We start from the raw sequence: 15,701 nt of genomic DNA on the forward strand, positions 1-15,701 counted from the left end.
CCACAATTGTTCCTCAACCGGTGACAGAGGGTCAACAACGGATTAACAACGCAATTTTGTACAATAATTTTTACGTCGCTATTTTGATTTTTTCGTGCTGTATATATATCTCGGGAGAGGGAACTTACTTTTATATTTTGTCGCACAAGCCCCTTACATATTTTGAAACGTGCAAATAAATATGTTCAAACTAACATGACAAAGAATGCATGCAGAAACGATGGTTTAGATATGTTTATTTGAGCTCTACATAGCAAATGCCCACACATTCCTCTTCGTTTTATCGAAAAGGTCCATGTTCTGTATGTGTCCTTTGCAGTGTGTGTCGATCTTTTGATACGGAAGAAGAATATCAGTTTTCTTAGAGTTCGCCCAGTTTCCCTAAAACATAAAATTGTAAGAAGATGTAATGATGTTAATGCTGCTAATAATATAATGCTATGGGTAAATACTTGTATCTGGCTTTATTTGAGTCACTAAAGTCTTGTATAAATTAAAGAACAACGCCAATGAGCGAACACAAAAGCTCGTCTGTATTTAAGTGGAACATGGGGCATAACTCGACATTTATTAAAACCATTTATTATAGGCATTTCCGTTCAATTCAGCCGTGCTGGTACCCCCATGCTAGTCCAAATAATTGGACGTTGACGTTTTTTTACGATTTGTGATATGGCAAATCCTTCACGTACAAAAAGTTATGTACCAAAAGTGGGTAGTTATTCCGATCGGGATTCCGGGTTAAAGCATATTGCGTCTATAAGATATCATAAAAACAAGAAATATTACCAGATAATGTTATTTTTATTAGTTTCGTACACAAAAAAATAAATATCCAACATATAATTATGAGTTTGATGGTTTTTTTTATTCAATTCATGCTGTCAAAACATAACGATATATACATGAATGGCACCTGCAAGGCTGCAGTTCACAGTTTTACAACAATCGGAACACTTCGGCCATGTCCGAGTTGTTACGATAATATTTACATGGTCTATCTCGAAGCTTGTCGGAGGTTGCCGAATATTACGATTGGTTCGAGTTGTTCCGTTTGGCATAATTGTTGTCTGTTTCAGTCAAGTTTCGTTTTATGGGAAAATCATGTTTTAATGCATTAAATGCTTGTTTTGTTCAAAATAGCTTTGCGCTTACATGGTTATATATGAATATAAACCTTTAATATTCATTTTAAACATAAAATACTTCACGAAATACAATTTCAATATTTTTCAAACCCACCCGGTTTTGCAAAAACCCGTTTAGACGTTAGGGATTGGAAGAATCCCGTATAACACGTTTATTATTTTAGACTACCCCCATGCCAGATGAGTCACGTGCTGTGACGTAATACGTTGCATTTCTTTTATTATACACCTTATGTAACCACAAATATGAGATTTAATGGATGAGTTCCATAAACAATAACTTTATGAAAACATACCTTCAAAACAAAACAGAATAACCCTTATTAGACCCGATTCTAAAGAACCTTCTTGACATGAAGTGAATAAAAATTATTCCGCGTCATGACGTCAGTAAACATCATCGAGCGCGCTTTTTGGTGAAATGTACATAATTGCGCTTTTCTATGTAACGTTATTCAAAAAAATGTAAATTAAGGTGTGGTAGAAAAAATCTTAATCATGTGTTCCCGGTCCGGATAGAAAATTCCGACCATCGGGCACGCTGCGTAGCCGGTAACTCGGCAAGTCTCGTTACCTGGCAACGCAGGTGCCCTAGGGTCCGATGATTTTTCTATCCGGACCGGGAACAAATGACAGATAATATTATTATACAATAACGACCAATTAGTTTATATGAACTGTAGTATATCTCGATTGAAAAGACTGCTATAAACTGACACGTGTCTTTTTCGAGCCCAATTATTGGGTAGAAAACCGCTTTAAAGCCTTTTTAAGTGACCAAGATAGTATCTCAATTAGGGGGGGGGGGTCAAACCTGCTGACTTTTTAATTAGGAGACGGATACCTATACCATTAGACTACTACTCCCACTATGAATGGATTACAACATATCTTACCGGATATCTTGATCCATCTGACTTGTTACACTGCATGGCGATTGGAGATGTTTCATACAAGGTTTTCAACAATATATTGGTCAGCGGGGTCCACCGAATAGCCTGATAGTTGGCCCTATCACCAGCGTGTGGGTCAATTGCGTCTCGGTCCCATCTGGTCATTGAAAACAGATTATAAACAAGCTTTGGATAACATTATGTACGATCGGCATTAAAGGTTTAATAGTAAATTTTGATAATTAGGAAGACAATGAATATGCTTTAAAGTTACTGGTGAAGTGGCACAAGGCAAATTGGATGAAGATTGCAATGTGCATTCTACCATGTGTATACACATAAACATATCTACTTCTAATCATTAAGTTATATATCGGGTCTTATTATTCCATACAACATATAGCTTATTAATTGTTGCGATATGGCATTATTTGGGGCGTCACTTACTTCTTCATAAAGGTGAAGAAGTTGTTTAAAGCTTCGGTCGATACAGAACTCTTGCAAACCTCAAGGTCAGACTGGGGATAATAATGGACATAGTTTACACACATCTCGTCTGAGATGGCAAATCCACCCTGTAAAACAATGGACACATTTTACACATATGACTGTTTTATGTCGTACTGTAGAAATGGCGTAGTTCACACACATATCGTCTGAGATTGCAAATCCACCCTGTAAAACAATGGACACATTTTACACATATGACTGTTTTATGTCGTACTGTAGAAATGGCGTAGTTCACACACATATCGTCTGAGATTGCAAATCCACCCTGTAAAACAATGGACACATTTTACACATATGACTGTTTTATGTCGTACTGTAGAAATGGCGTAGTTCACACACATATCGTCTGAGATGGCAAATCCACCCTGTAAAACAATGGACACATTTTACACATATGACTGTTTTATGTCGTACTGTAGAAATGGCGTAGTTCACACACATATCGTCTGAGATGGCAAATCCACCCTGTAAAACAATGGAAACATTTTACACATATGACTGTTTTATGCCGTACTGTAGAAATGGCGTAGTTTACACACATATCGTCTGAGATTGCAAATCCACCCTGTAAAACAATGGACACATTTTACACATATGACTGTTTTATGTCGTACTGTAGAAATGGCGTAGTTCACACACATATCGTCTGAGATGGCAAATCCACCCTGTAAAACAATGGACACATTTTACACATATGACTGTTTTATGTCGTACTGTAGAAATGGCGTAGTTTACACACATATCGTCTGAGATGGCAAATCCACCCTGTAAAACAATGGACACATTTTACACATATGACTGTTTTATGCCGTACTGTAGAAATGGCGTAGTTCACACACATCTCGTCTGAGATGGCAAATCCACCCTGTAAAACAATGGACACATTTTACACATATGACTGTTTTATGTCGTACTGTAGAAATGGCGTAGTTTACACACATATCGTCTGAGATTGCAAATCCACCCTGTAAAACAATGGACACATTTTACACATATGACTGTTTTATGCCGTACTGTAGAAATGGCGTAGTTTACACACATATCGTCTGAGATGGCAAATCCACCCTGTAAAACAATGGACACATTTTACACATATAACTGTTTTATGTCGTACTGTAGAAATGGCGTAGTTCACACACATATCGTCTGAGATGGCAAATCCACCCTGTAAAACAATGGACACATTTTACACATATGACTGTTTTATGCCGTACTGTAGAAATGGCGTAGTTCACACACATATCGTCTGAGATGGCAAATCCACCCTGTAAAACAATGGACACATTTTACACATATGACTGTTTTATGTCGTACTGTAGAAATGGCGTAGTTCACACACATCTCGTCTGAGATGGCAAATCCACCCTGTAAAACAATGGACACATTTTACACATATGGCTGTTTTATGTCGTACTGTAGAAATGGCGTAGTTCACACACATATCGTCTGAGATGGCAAATCCACCCTGTAAAACAATGGACACATTTTACACATATGACTGTTTTATGTCGTACTGTAGAAATGGCGTAGTTCACACACATATCGTCTGAGATTGCAAATCCACCCTGTAAAACAATGGACACATTTTACACATATGACTGTTTTATGTCGTACTGTAGAAATGGCGTAGTTTACACACATCTCGTCTGAGATGGCAAATCCACCCTGTAAAACAATGGACACATTTTACACATATGACTGTTTTATGCCGTACTGTAGAAATGGCGTAGTTTACACACATCTCGTCTGAGATTGCAAATCCACCCTGTAAAACAATGGACACATTTTACACATATGACTGTTTTATGTCGTACTGTAGAAATGGCGTAGTTCACACACATATCGTCTGAGATGGCAAATCCACCCTGTAAAACAATGGACACATTTTACACATATGACTGTTTTATGCCGTACTGTAGAAATGGCGTAGTTCACACACATCTCGTCTGAGATTGCAAATCCACCCTGTAAAACAATGGACACATTTTACACATATAACTGTTTTATGTCGTACTGTAGAAATGGCGTAGTTCACACACATCTCGTCTGAGATTGCAAATCCACCCTGTAAAACAATGGACACATTTTACACATATGACTGTTTTATGCCGTACTGTAGAAATGGCGTAGTTCACACACATATCGTCTGAGATGGCAAATCCACCCTGTAAAACAATGGACACATTTTACACATATAACTGTTTTATGTCGTACTGTAGAAATGGCGTAGTTTACACACATATCGTCTGAGATGGCAAATCCACCCTGTAAAACAATGGACACATTTTACACATATAACTGTTTTATGTCGTACTGTAGAAATGGCGTAGTTCACACACATATCGTCTGAGATGGCAAATCCACCCTGTAAAACAATGGACACATTTTACACATATGACTGTTTTATGTCGTACTGTAGAAATGGCGTAGTTCACACACATCTCGTCTGAGATGGCAAATCCACCCTGTAAAACAATGGACACATTTTACACATATGACTGTTTTATGCCGTACTGTAGAAATGGCGTAGTTCACACACATATCGTCTGAGATGGCAAATCCACCCTGTAAAACAATGGACACATTTTACACATATGACTGTTTTATGTCGTACTGTAGAAATGGCGTAGTTTACACACATATCGTCTGAGATTGCAAATCCACCCTGTAAAACAATGGACACATTTTACACATATGACTGTTTTATGTCGTACTGTAGAAATGGCGTAGTTCACACACATCTCGTCTGAGATGGCAAATCCACCCTGTAAAACAATGGACACATTTTACACATATGACTGTTTTATGTCGTACTGTAGAAATGGCGTAGTTCATTTAACACATACATTGTGTGTTGATTTCTAATATAGGAAAAGAAAACATAAGCAGTTTTAAAAAATGACACAACACAATGGTAATATCAGTTAAGTACTGAGTAGATATCGAACTTACAATTGTGGCGTTTTCTCTGTCTGTAGTTGAATCTGCACATGTTGTTATTAAATCGTCACCCTGCAACCAAGTATGCGTGCAAATAATACAAAAGATGCATGAAATATGAGAAAGATTCCCTAGTTTGAACAATTTAGATAATGAAATTCCAATCATATTATACATATATTTATAAGAAAAATTACAGAAACAAGTTCAGTAGTTGAAAGTTAAAACATAAACCCACAGAAATATCAAGCTTCATGTCATTTCTATGTTAGTTCAAAACTTGTAGTGGAATAGATATTAAAATAATTCATACAATCAATCGAAAATACAAATGGTATCTTCCAGCATTAAATAATTATCTATATGCATTGTGTTATATACAATGAAATCAAATATTACCGGAAGTACATGTACTGGTTTCGGAAGTCGTCTGATTTCTTGGAAGTGAGGACTGTAGTGATTATCTCTGTTGAGTTCAGGGAGTTCTCTCCCCTGGCGCACGTGCTGTGTGAACACACGCTTTCCCGTCAAATGTGTGTGAAGTTGGGATGCGTATATGTGGATACCATGAGGTGGAATAGACTTAAATAGAATAAGCATTTTGCGATGTAGCGTATAATGGCAACATCATGAGAACAAGTATACAAGTTTGTTGAAGTATAGAAAATCAATCAAAACTGGATGCGCTACTCAGAGCTGTGGAACCACTTAAGATGTCATTTACCGCAGGTCTCGCGGCATTTTGGGTACACAATTACTCCTTTGACGAACATCCCATCATCCAGGTGGGGCAACAAATTGCACATTTGCAACACTCGTACATAATTATAACATTGGAATTTAAAGCGTATCTGCTCTATGCAGGAATAATACGTAGGTTCGAACAAAGTTAGCTTGTTTGTTGTTAACTATATAAGGAGAGTATTTACAAGGACAATCCCTTAATCAATACTTGGAAATGTTTTAAGAGAGTGGAATACACACGGTAAGATAATGTTTAACATTTATCCGCCTGATGTGCGTTAGACATGCTCTCATATTTACACCGTCAACATATTGAGCCGCATTGCGCGATCTTGAACCTTAAGACGGGTGTATCGTTAAATTAATTATTTGGTATTTCAATAATATGTCATTTCAGGAAGAAATACTGAAAATTCAATGATGGTACCTCTAAATTCCATAAGCCTTTATGTTTACAGGAAGAAACAATGCACAACCCATTTTTATTTCTAAAATTTACCTTTCACACATCATCATGACGCCCAACAAAATTATGCAGCTGAAATAACAGTCTTAATAAATCGTATACATAATACCAACTAGCTTATAATTTTCCTATTCATCCTTACATGCCATCACTATTATACATAATAAATAATGGTGAATTAAGTATTTTTCAAAAAATAAGCCATTTGAAACAAAATTATGGTTTCAGTCGAAATAAGTCGGGACGAAAGCAGTTGTTGCTATGGAAACACCAGAAGAATATGATGAAACACTCGTTTTAAAGATAAAGTTTCAAAATAAATAAAACACATTGAAAAGTTTATTGTTGTTTTATGATTATGTCTTTGTTATAATTATGTCCAAAGACCAGAATTCGAGCGATGCGACTCGTATATAATAAAACCCTTCAAACTAAAACGAAAATGCTATACCACAGATGTACATTCCGATATACAGTATCCCGTCAGTTGAAATAATTTCTGCCTTGGCGGAATCGCCATCTTGTTGGTGTATTCTAACCCCAGCTCCATGATTCCTGCATCATATTGGCGTAACGTTGGCGTCACGTAGAACCGTATACCTGACGTATCCGTTTTTCCTAAAACGTAATGGAAATGTTACGATTTTAGAAAGACCATACAATATTCCATTTGGCATAATAAATGCACACACACCAGTTCGCGTATTCAGCAAATCTCCATAATACAAGTAACTGAGCATAATGAATGCCAATGAAATACAGAAAGTGCATGTTTATAATAAAAAAGTCTGGTGGGAGACTTGACAAACATTAAGAATTGAATGATACCTAATGATACATCGATGTTAAGAACAGACAAACTGAAGACGATGAATTTTGGCAAGTCTCTTTTTAAGTTATAAACCAACAATGTCGTATGTAGATTTACAGATACGTTGAAGTTATATATCAATATAACTCGCTACTGAGTGGGTAGGTGTTTCACATGACTATTTCTCTATTCATTGGTTTAACAGTTATACATATATCCACAGAGACTGGAAAGTATGATTCAGATATATAATTGGTCAATTATATAACCTTTGTGTGTTATAGCTTTTATAATATGTTGAAATATCGTCGACAAATCATGATTGGTAGTTGTAGTGTGTCCCATGACGTGATGAGCAGCCCATAAAATGTTGTACTTTTTATGTTCAGAGTCAATACTGATTTTACCAATCTGAGGCCACATGCAACTATTTAAAGTAACTCAGGGGCAGCCGTTGGTTTCTGCATCATACCTTCAAGTCTCTGTGATAATGAATACTATCCATGTACTAAGTTAATCACACAGTGATTTGGTGGGAATGAGCTGAAGACAATATATAGACAATTCGAGATTTTCTGACTTTGTAAAAGTGCAGTAATTCATAGATATTTATGCTAGATAGTTGGTAGGAGTGACCCCTTTGATGAATCTGAAGAAAAAAATATATATATTAGGTTATTTTAGGTTAAATGCCACTAAATTTTGTAAAGGTCAAAATTCAGCTCATTCCCACCACTGTGGTTAATCATAGAAACGGTATCGAATATGATTGAATAAGCAATCAGCTTTTGGAACTATTTAATGAGTACCAGCAGCTTTGCTTGGGTTGTTGTAGTGGATTTCCAGCATCACATATCTGTTGTAATTTGGCCCTCCCACCGGAAAACCAGCTTCCTCGGGGAATTCCATGGCCTGTAATTATGGAAAACACATCTTTAATTATACTTTAATGTAATTCAAGGGATGCAATTACTTGTTGCCAAGTTCAAATTAAGAGAAGTATTAATGATTGCTTGGCAAACGTTTATAACATGTAATAATAATACTTTTCTTGCACACCTTGTAGGTATTTTCGGTGAATTTCTACATGTTGTAAAATTCCATCCGGCAAACCACGTTCCTTTACTGTAAAATGTTTATAACAAATATAGTACGTTGATTTCAAAAGAACAGTTAAATGTATAATTATGCATGACTATAAATAACAATTGAAAATAAGGAATCGCCCTTAAACGCGATTTGGAACTATTTGACGTCAACATTGATCAATTATTTTGACTACATACACGATATACTAATCCTAAACCCTCTATAAATGTATCGTCTTATGTGCATAACATATATGATGCATTTCATGAATAAAAATAAGAGTTTAAGATTAAATGAACTTTTAACTTCCTAAACATGGTACAGGTGTATGTTGATGCATAATTAATCTGTTAATAATTGTTAAATGCAGTTTGTCACTATAAAAGTGGCAATTTGTGTTTACGATTTTAGTTCAGTCTGATCCGATATCAACCTTATATAGAATTTTGTTAATATGGGTAAATGTTTATGTGTATGAGCTGGATTCCTTATAGCACAATAAATCTTGGATCTTTAACCAAGATGTGTATTCGAATATATTTTCGATAGTTTTATACATAAAAAAACATGATAAGAAACATTTACAAAGTAAATAACAGAACGAACGTTATAGACATCGAAAGTATTATTTATCACAAGCGGGGCGCATCCGGCACGCGCCCCCTCTATTTTTTTATTTTTATATCAATACAAAATGAAAATAATACACTTGAATGCAATATTTCAGACTTAAATGTCTCAATATTTTCGTTGGGACGACTTAAAGCCCCATTTAACCAATTAATACCATACATTGTTCATATTCTTTTGGAAGCGAGCGTACATTTTCTGCTGCACTTGCAAAGTGCGCGCCCTATAACGCGAACTCCTGAACCCGCCCCTGCTTATTTCATTCAATGTATGTAATTAAATACGTCCATACCGCTGCGCCCATTGCCCATGCACCTATCACTTTTCGGCACGCCCCTAGCCCATCAGGCGTGCCCTCTGATTGGCCAGGCCCGTTGTAGAATCGGACAATCTCATTGGCCGGGAGCTCACAGTGGAATACCTCCATGTGATGTACGAGGTTTTCGTTTCCTTTCTTGATGACACCTTCGTACTAGAAATAAATCACGTATACAGATTCTGCACTTTGTTTTACTCCTAAATGTATGTTTAAATTATGTTACCTTACATAAACTATTTCAAATTTCATAACATTTTCGAAAATATTCGTCCAAAATAATTAAGACAGGGATGCGTTAAGCTTAAAGGCCTAGTTTAAGGAATGCTTGGCATGATAATCCCCTGCTTTGCATCTCCTGCTTTTTTTCTGTTTCTTTTTTTTTTTTTTTTTTTTTTGAGGGGGGGGGGGTCACTAAAAGAAGGCTTAAACTAGGCCTTTAATCCCCTCTTACCAACTGAAGCCTTCCATAAATTTGTCTCAAAATGTTAACGTGTTAAAAACTATAAAATTATTGAATGGTTCTATTAACAATCTGTACCTAATAGAAATTGTGCTTACATGTACAACTACCGATAACAGAGCAGCAAAAGCATATTAAGTTATTCTATGTACAATCATTTCAATTCAGGGTACCTGTGGACCTAATGTTATTGTGATATACCTTTATAATGTGATGTTTTCTTCTCATCGGTGGAATTTTAACTGTGTACCACCAGTAAGTGGTGTCTTGTGCAGGCACAACTATCTAAAAAGGCATATGTCAATATTAGACTGCGGCGATAAGGCAGCAGACCACAGTTACTTTTATTATATTTTTCATACAAATATCTACATCAGAAAATTATTGATATAGTCCCAATTAAACATTATCGTATTTATCACTATCAAACCTCTGATGAATGAGAATGCATTAAAAAAAACAGCATATTTTTGATAAATGACTTCACGAGCAAACAAATTAAATACAAAACCACCATTCTCTCTAGATTTTCTTTTGGTAAAAAACTCTTGTTCTAGTCCAAACTTGGCGTTTAACTGTAACAATGCTGTATTTTTTAAATATTGTTTTGGAATTCTATATTCTCAACTAGCAAGTATTTCTTGTACAATTTCATTCAGTCAAAAATATTCAGAAATCATGACTCAAACATGTGCACTATTTTGTGTGTAGTAACATCCGGATCCGGACAACGAGATGCAGATAATGGTGGCTTTAAGCCATAGACTGTCATTTACATTTTAGTGGCCTATTTGGTCTAAAACATTTCATAAATGGGGCATAACTATATTTCAAAACGTTGATGACACATGGATCGTAACATCTTAGTGTAACATTTCAGCTTAGTCTTATAAGTTGAATTTATAGACAAGTAGCCGAATGTTTGTACATCAATCAGGTAGTTTAATAAACAAAAACATGGTCTAAGTAATGAGTGATAAAAGATAAATTTAATGAAAAGAAGAGTCTTTGTAAATTGATCGTTTTTAAGAATTAGGAAATGTTCACGAAGTTGAACATTTTCACTAAGTTGCTTTTTGAATGATATCCCAGAGCTGTAAGTGCATAAACAATGGCACACACCACCTGTTCTATTTGTGTTTTCTTTTATTTAAAGCTTGTGACTCATGCACATTTAGACCTTACAGTTGATACTGGCTCACTTACATTAGGAGCTGTTACTTCAAACGTCCACATGTCGCCTGGAAGCCGATTTGGTGGAATGTCCGGTTTCAGCAGTTGGACTCTTTGTAACCCGTGTTTTGACTGGTTAAGGTTGGCATTGGAAATCTTAAATGGTGCTGCTCCAATAATGTATAGCAGGTGAGTTGTTCCCGTCTTCAAAATTATAAAAAACAATAATGAAAAAATGACCATGGTAGTCGTGACCGCAGAACGTTCGTATTATTGTGATCTTATATTAAAATATATTCAACTTCTTGGTTTGTCTTTGTCTTACGTCCATGTTGTACCGACACCATTTTCAAACAATACTTAAACTGTACGTTCTCTTTCCTTGCTTTGATTATCTTTTTTATCAAGGTTTTCATAAACCATGGACATAATTGATGTGATTTACTTATTACTGCTAAGTTTGTAATAACTTCATATATAATAATTTTCCGTCATTTATTTTTTCAAAGCAATACGATTTTAAATGATATCAAAATTACCTATACCATCAGGCATAATAATGTTACACTGTTACAAATGGATGTATGAAATTAGTTTGTCTGGTTAGCGCATTTGTTAACGCACTCGCTACTCACCAAGGCGGACCGGTTCGATTCCAAGCCTGGGCAGATATGAGTTGGGTTGGTTCCGACTAACCCGATTAAATGGGTTTTCTCCAGATTATCCTGTTTCACTTACGACACAAGAACACACTGTCGCGCATCATCGTACCAACGAGAGTGACTTAGCGTAAGTTAAAAAGACATTCACAGTCGTTGTAAAATAAATTAAAGTTTAAACTAGTGAAATGACAATCTTATTTGTACTGCGGATACCTTAAACTTACCGTAAGTATGGTCCTTTTGCAGTGGTAATATTAATTTTTCCCAGATCAGTCCTTAAGGGATCAAATGTATAGATGAGCTTGTCATGACATACATTTTACAAAACTTGTTCTTTTTTTTTTGTCTTGGAACGAGCCAATTTATGCGAAAATGCCTGAACTAGTCATATAAGATTGCTGACAAAAATATAAATTGCTTTAATTTTAAGTTCAAAAATTGATGTTTTATGCATTTTTCTTAAACCGTTAGTATCGGTTTAAGCCATAAAACATTAATTTTGGAACGGCAATATAAAAATCTGCAATCTGATCTTTTGTCAGCGGTCTTTTATCACCGGTTTGCAAATATTTACGCAAAAAACTGAGCATTTCAAGACAAAAAAAAGTTGTAGAAACGGTTAATCTGTGAGAGGCAGCAGCTTTAATATAATTCTTGGTGTTTGAACGCAGAGGATAAGAAGACAACTACCATTATTGGTCATTCAGCACTTGGACAGCCGACAATGACGGACAAACATGTTTATTTAAATAACATTTTTGCCTAATACTTAGCGCAAAGTTACATTTTTTGACATGCGAATAGATCTATTTTTATTCACACTGTAATCTGCGGATTTTATTCCATAAAATGTATGTACAATTATTTCAAGATGTTTTGTCACATTGTTTAGTTGAACTTAATATGGTCATTTTGTTTATTATATTGTTATAATGCTATGCTGTTGTCAGTTGAAATCCATGGTCCTTATTAACAAATTAAACATGTTATAATGTTTAATATTGTATTTCTTAAAGGCTTTGCTTTATAAGACTTCCTAAATACATTCCAATCCGTTTGGATATTGCCTTTAAGGTATGTTAAATTGTAATGCCTTCTAACCCCATGTAATGTCCCTATCATTGAAAAGTCACTTATCTAATTACAAACTTTACTATCGACAAAGATATTGCAGTTTGTGTTTTTGTTCTTTATTTGTACTGAAAACGGATATGAAGTGACAAATTTTGCCATGTATTTAAAGTTAAAAAGGCTATTTGTAATATGTGTGTGGTATAATATTTACATACTCTTTTTTGCTCTTAATATTAGAGTGACATTGTTATTCGAAATCAATGCACATACATGTATAGCATGCATACATTTTAAGTGATCAACATTTAACAACTTCCTTAATAATGCATTTCTGGAAAATATGTATAACTAATAACAAGATAGTAACCGTTTATTTAAAAGCTGATTACGCAAAAATATTAAATGATTGGTGAGTGCTAAAATATTTACTGCGATCTATTACCGTCTCATGAGGTAGAAATATCGTGTTTCTGCACCTTTCTTTCAAATCAAACACGATATTCTTGATAAAACCATTGATTTTGACATTTATTCATCCAAATGAATTAATTGAGGTCAATCTTAGTTGGAAGAAAGACTGCAACTTTAAACTCTTCTAAATGATAGCAAAACAAATGGGAGCGCCAGGCCTTCAACATTCACAAAATTGAAGTTGAAACTAGGACTTTACTCACATCAAACTGGTAATCATCATCATCGCATGTGTCAAATAGCCGCGAGAACTCTAGACTCACAGAGTATTCGTCCGTATGTGCGTGTTGTAAGTCGTAGTCTTGGTGAGCATCTATATGGAGGTTTCCACTTGTGTCGGTGTGCGTGTCCTTACCAAAAATGCAATAAAAGAATACAATGATATTTGTTAAGGAAAAATCAATAATCTATGATTTGTTCATGCAATTTTACGTTCGACAACTTAGTTTAACTTGAACAACATGCATAAGGAAAACAATTAAATTTTGATGTGTGCATTTTTCACTCTTAATCGCAATCATGATCCTGGTTAACTATAAGAGCTTCATAAACCTTTGTGGGCATGATCAAGAAATAAACCAAACTATTTGTTTATAATCTGTTCCTCAAACAAGTGTATTTAATGTTTTAATATTTAATAAAATGTGACACAAGGAAGTACCTGGAAGTGATGAACGCCATTTGCACTTGTCCAAAAAATCACGAAGTCAGCATTAGCGAGTTCGCCGTAGTCTGAAAATCCCATACCAAACCACTCAGACCCTTGTCTAATGTTAGCACGAATACGACATTCGACCTCCTCTTTATGGTAATTGACATTCCATGATACTTCTATTGTGTGTTCACTATCCAAATACAGCGAATATGGGAAACTTTTAATCGTCAATACTTTGAAAATGTTAAAACAAATAGTTGTTAATATAACAAAAAGTTTTCGATTCATCTCGCTAAACTTCTATTCAATCCATACAAGCTTTGAATTAAATTTTAAATCAGTTTATTTATCTGTATAACTATAAAGTAATGTCCAGCCATTTTGGTGAAGCAACTTATTTCCAAGAAATCGTTTTAGTCTAAGTGAAAAGACGCTAGCTCCTTAAACAAATCTCCCTTCGGTTTTTGAGGAGGCTCTCTGTCCGAAACAAAAATCACCTAGTTGCGGAAACCATAGCAACAAAACCGTCGAATCGCGTGACTGGGTTCATTTGACAGGCGCGAGAATTTATCTGTGATTTCCTCCAAAATTTACCAACTTATTGAAAATGTCTTCGTTGAATCCTGACAATAGTTGTTGATTAAACATTTCTATTGACCGGCGACCGTTTATTGCATTTAGTTTTATTGATGGTGTCTGTACATGTACCAAAAGGAGACCAGCGGTATTGGAATGATATTCGTACATTTTAACATAAAGATAAAGATTGATATTCTTTAAATAAATACATTATCAAGATTAATCATCTAATAATGCCTAATAATCAAGATACACAAAAGTTACCCACATACTAGAAGTACAAGAAAATATGTTGAACATATTCATTACTTCAATGAAATATACATTGTTGATGATTTATTTTAATCCAACAAACTTTGTGAACGGAGTTCGAGCAACCGACCATATGTCTGTGATCGTAATGTACAGCAACGTCATATGAAGGCGGTCTGAAAACTATTACCAATAGTGTCTATCATTATAGTCAACTTTATTCAAATATACGTTTTAAAGATACACTTTTGCTCCCAAATAAGATTTACCACAAGTAATGTTATGTCAAGTAATATTATGTTTTAATATTACAAAAAGGATGAATTATTGAATACATGTCGAAAACAATGGTTCTTATGAAGGATACTTAGTAAAAGTTTAATTTGAAAGAAATTTGCATAAAACACAGTATTTCTACCTATAGACTACAGCCGATCACAGTAAATCTTTTAGCAATCATTTAATATATTTGCGTTATCAGCTATTAAAAACCCGGTTACAATCTTGTTATAAGTAATTAATATTTTCCATAAATGCATCATTTGGTAGGTAGTTTAAGGTTTATCACTCAAAAATTATGTTTGTTATACATGCGTATGTATTGATTTTGAATAAGAGTGTAACTTTAATTCACTAATTTTCGTGTATTTTGTCTACGAATAGGCTGAATATGTACATTAATTACATGTAAGCGAAAGACTAATTCTAAGTTTCACATAATTATCATAGGTTTTCTAGAGCTGCCACCATCTGCTGATGTTGACATCGAGTACCATCTTCACCCTCTCCACGAGTATCAGTGTTCTTCTCAAGTTGTCTTCTCAT

At 34.9% G+C, this 15,701-nt stretch overlaps 1 protein-coding gene across 1 annotated transcript; it reads right to left on the bottom strand.

Annotated features, from left to right (window-relative positions):
- Positions 1-246: 246 nt before the first annotated feature.
- Positions 247-15,701, bottom strand: LOC128223274 (dopamine beta-hydroxylase-like). The gene is made up of 13 exons (XM_052932563.1): positions 15,650-15,701; positions 14,052-14,278; positions 13,594-13,740; positions 11,217-11,387; positions 10,212-10,295; positions 9,524-9,703; positions 8,322-8,424; positions 7,153-7,319; positions 5,891-6,073; positions 5,504-5,563; positions 2,489-2,616; positions 2,045-2,198; positions 247-381 (listed from the first exon to the last, which is right to left on the bottom strand). The coding sequence occupies exons 1-13, from the start codon at positions 15,699-15,701 to the stop codon at positions 247-249; spliced, it is 1,791 nt and encodes a 596-aa protein (XP_052788523.1).

The sequence above is a fragment of the Mya arenaria genome, chromosome 17, assembly GCF_026914265.1.
Source record: "Mya arenaria isolate MELC-2E11 chromosome 17, ASM2691426v1".
Classification (NCBI taxonomy): domain Eukaryota; kingdom Metazoa; phylum Mollusca; class Bivalvia; order Myida; family Myidae; genus Mya; species Mya arenaria.

Coding starts and splice junctions, on each gene's coding strand:
- LOC128223274 (XM_052932563.1), bottom strand. CDS start 15,701: ATGAGAAGACAACTTGAGAAGAACACTGATACTCGTGGAGAGGGTGAA. Junction 14,279..15,649: donor TCGTGGAGAGGGTGAAGATG/GTACTCGATGTC, acceptor ACATTTTCAAAG/TATTGACGATTAAAAGTTTC. Junction 6,074..7,152: donor TATCGGAATGTACATCTGTG/GTATAGCATTTT, acceptor ATTCTATTTAAG/TCTATTCCACCTCATGGTAT.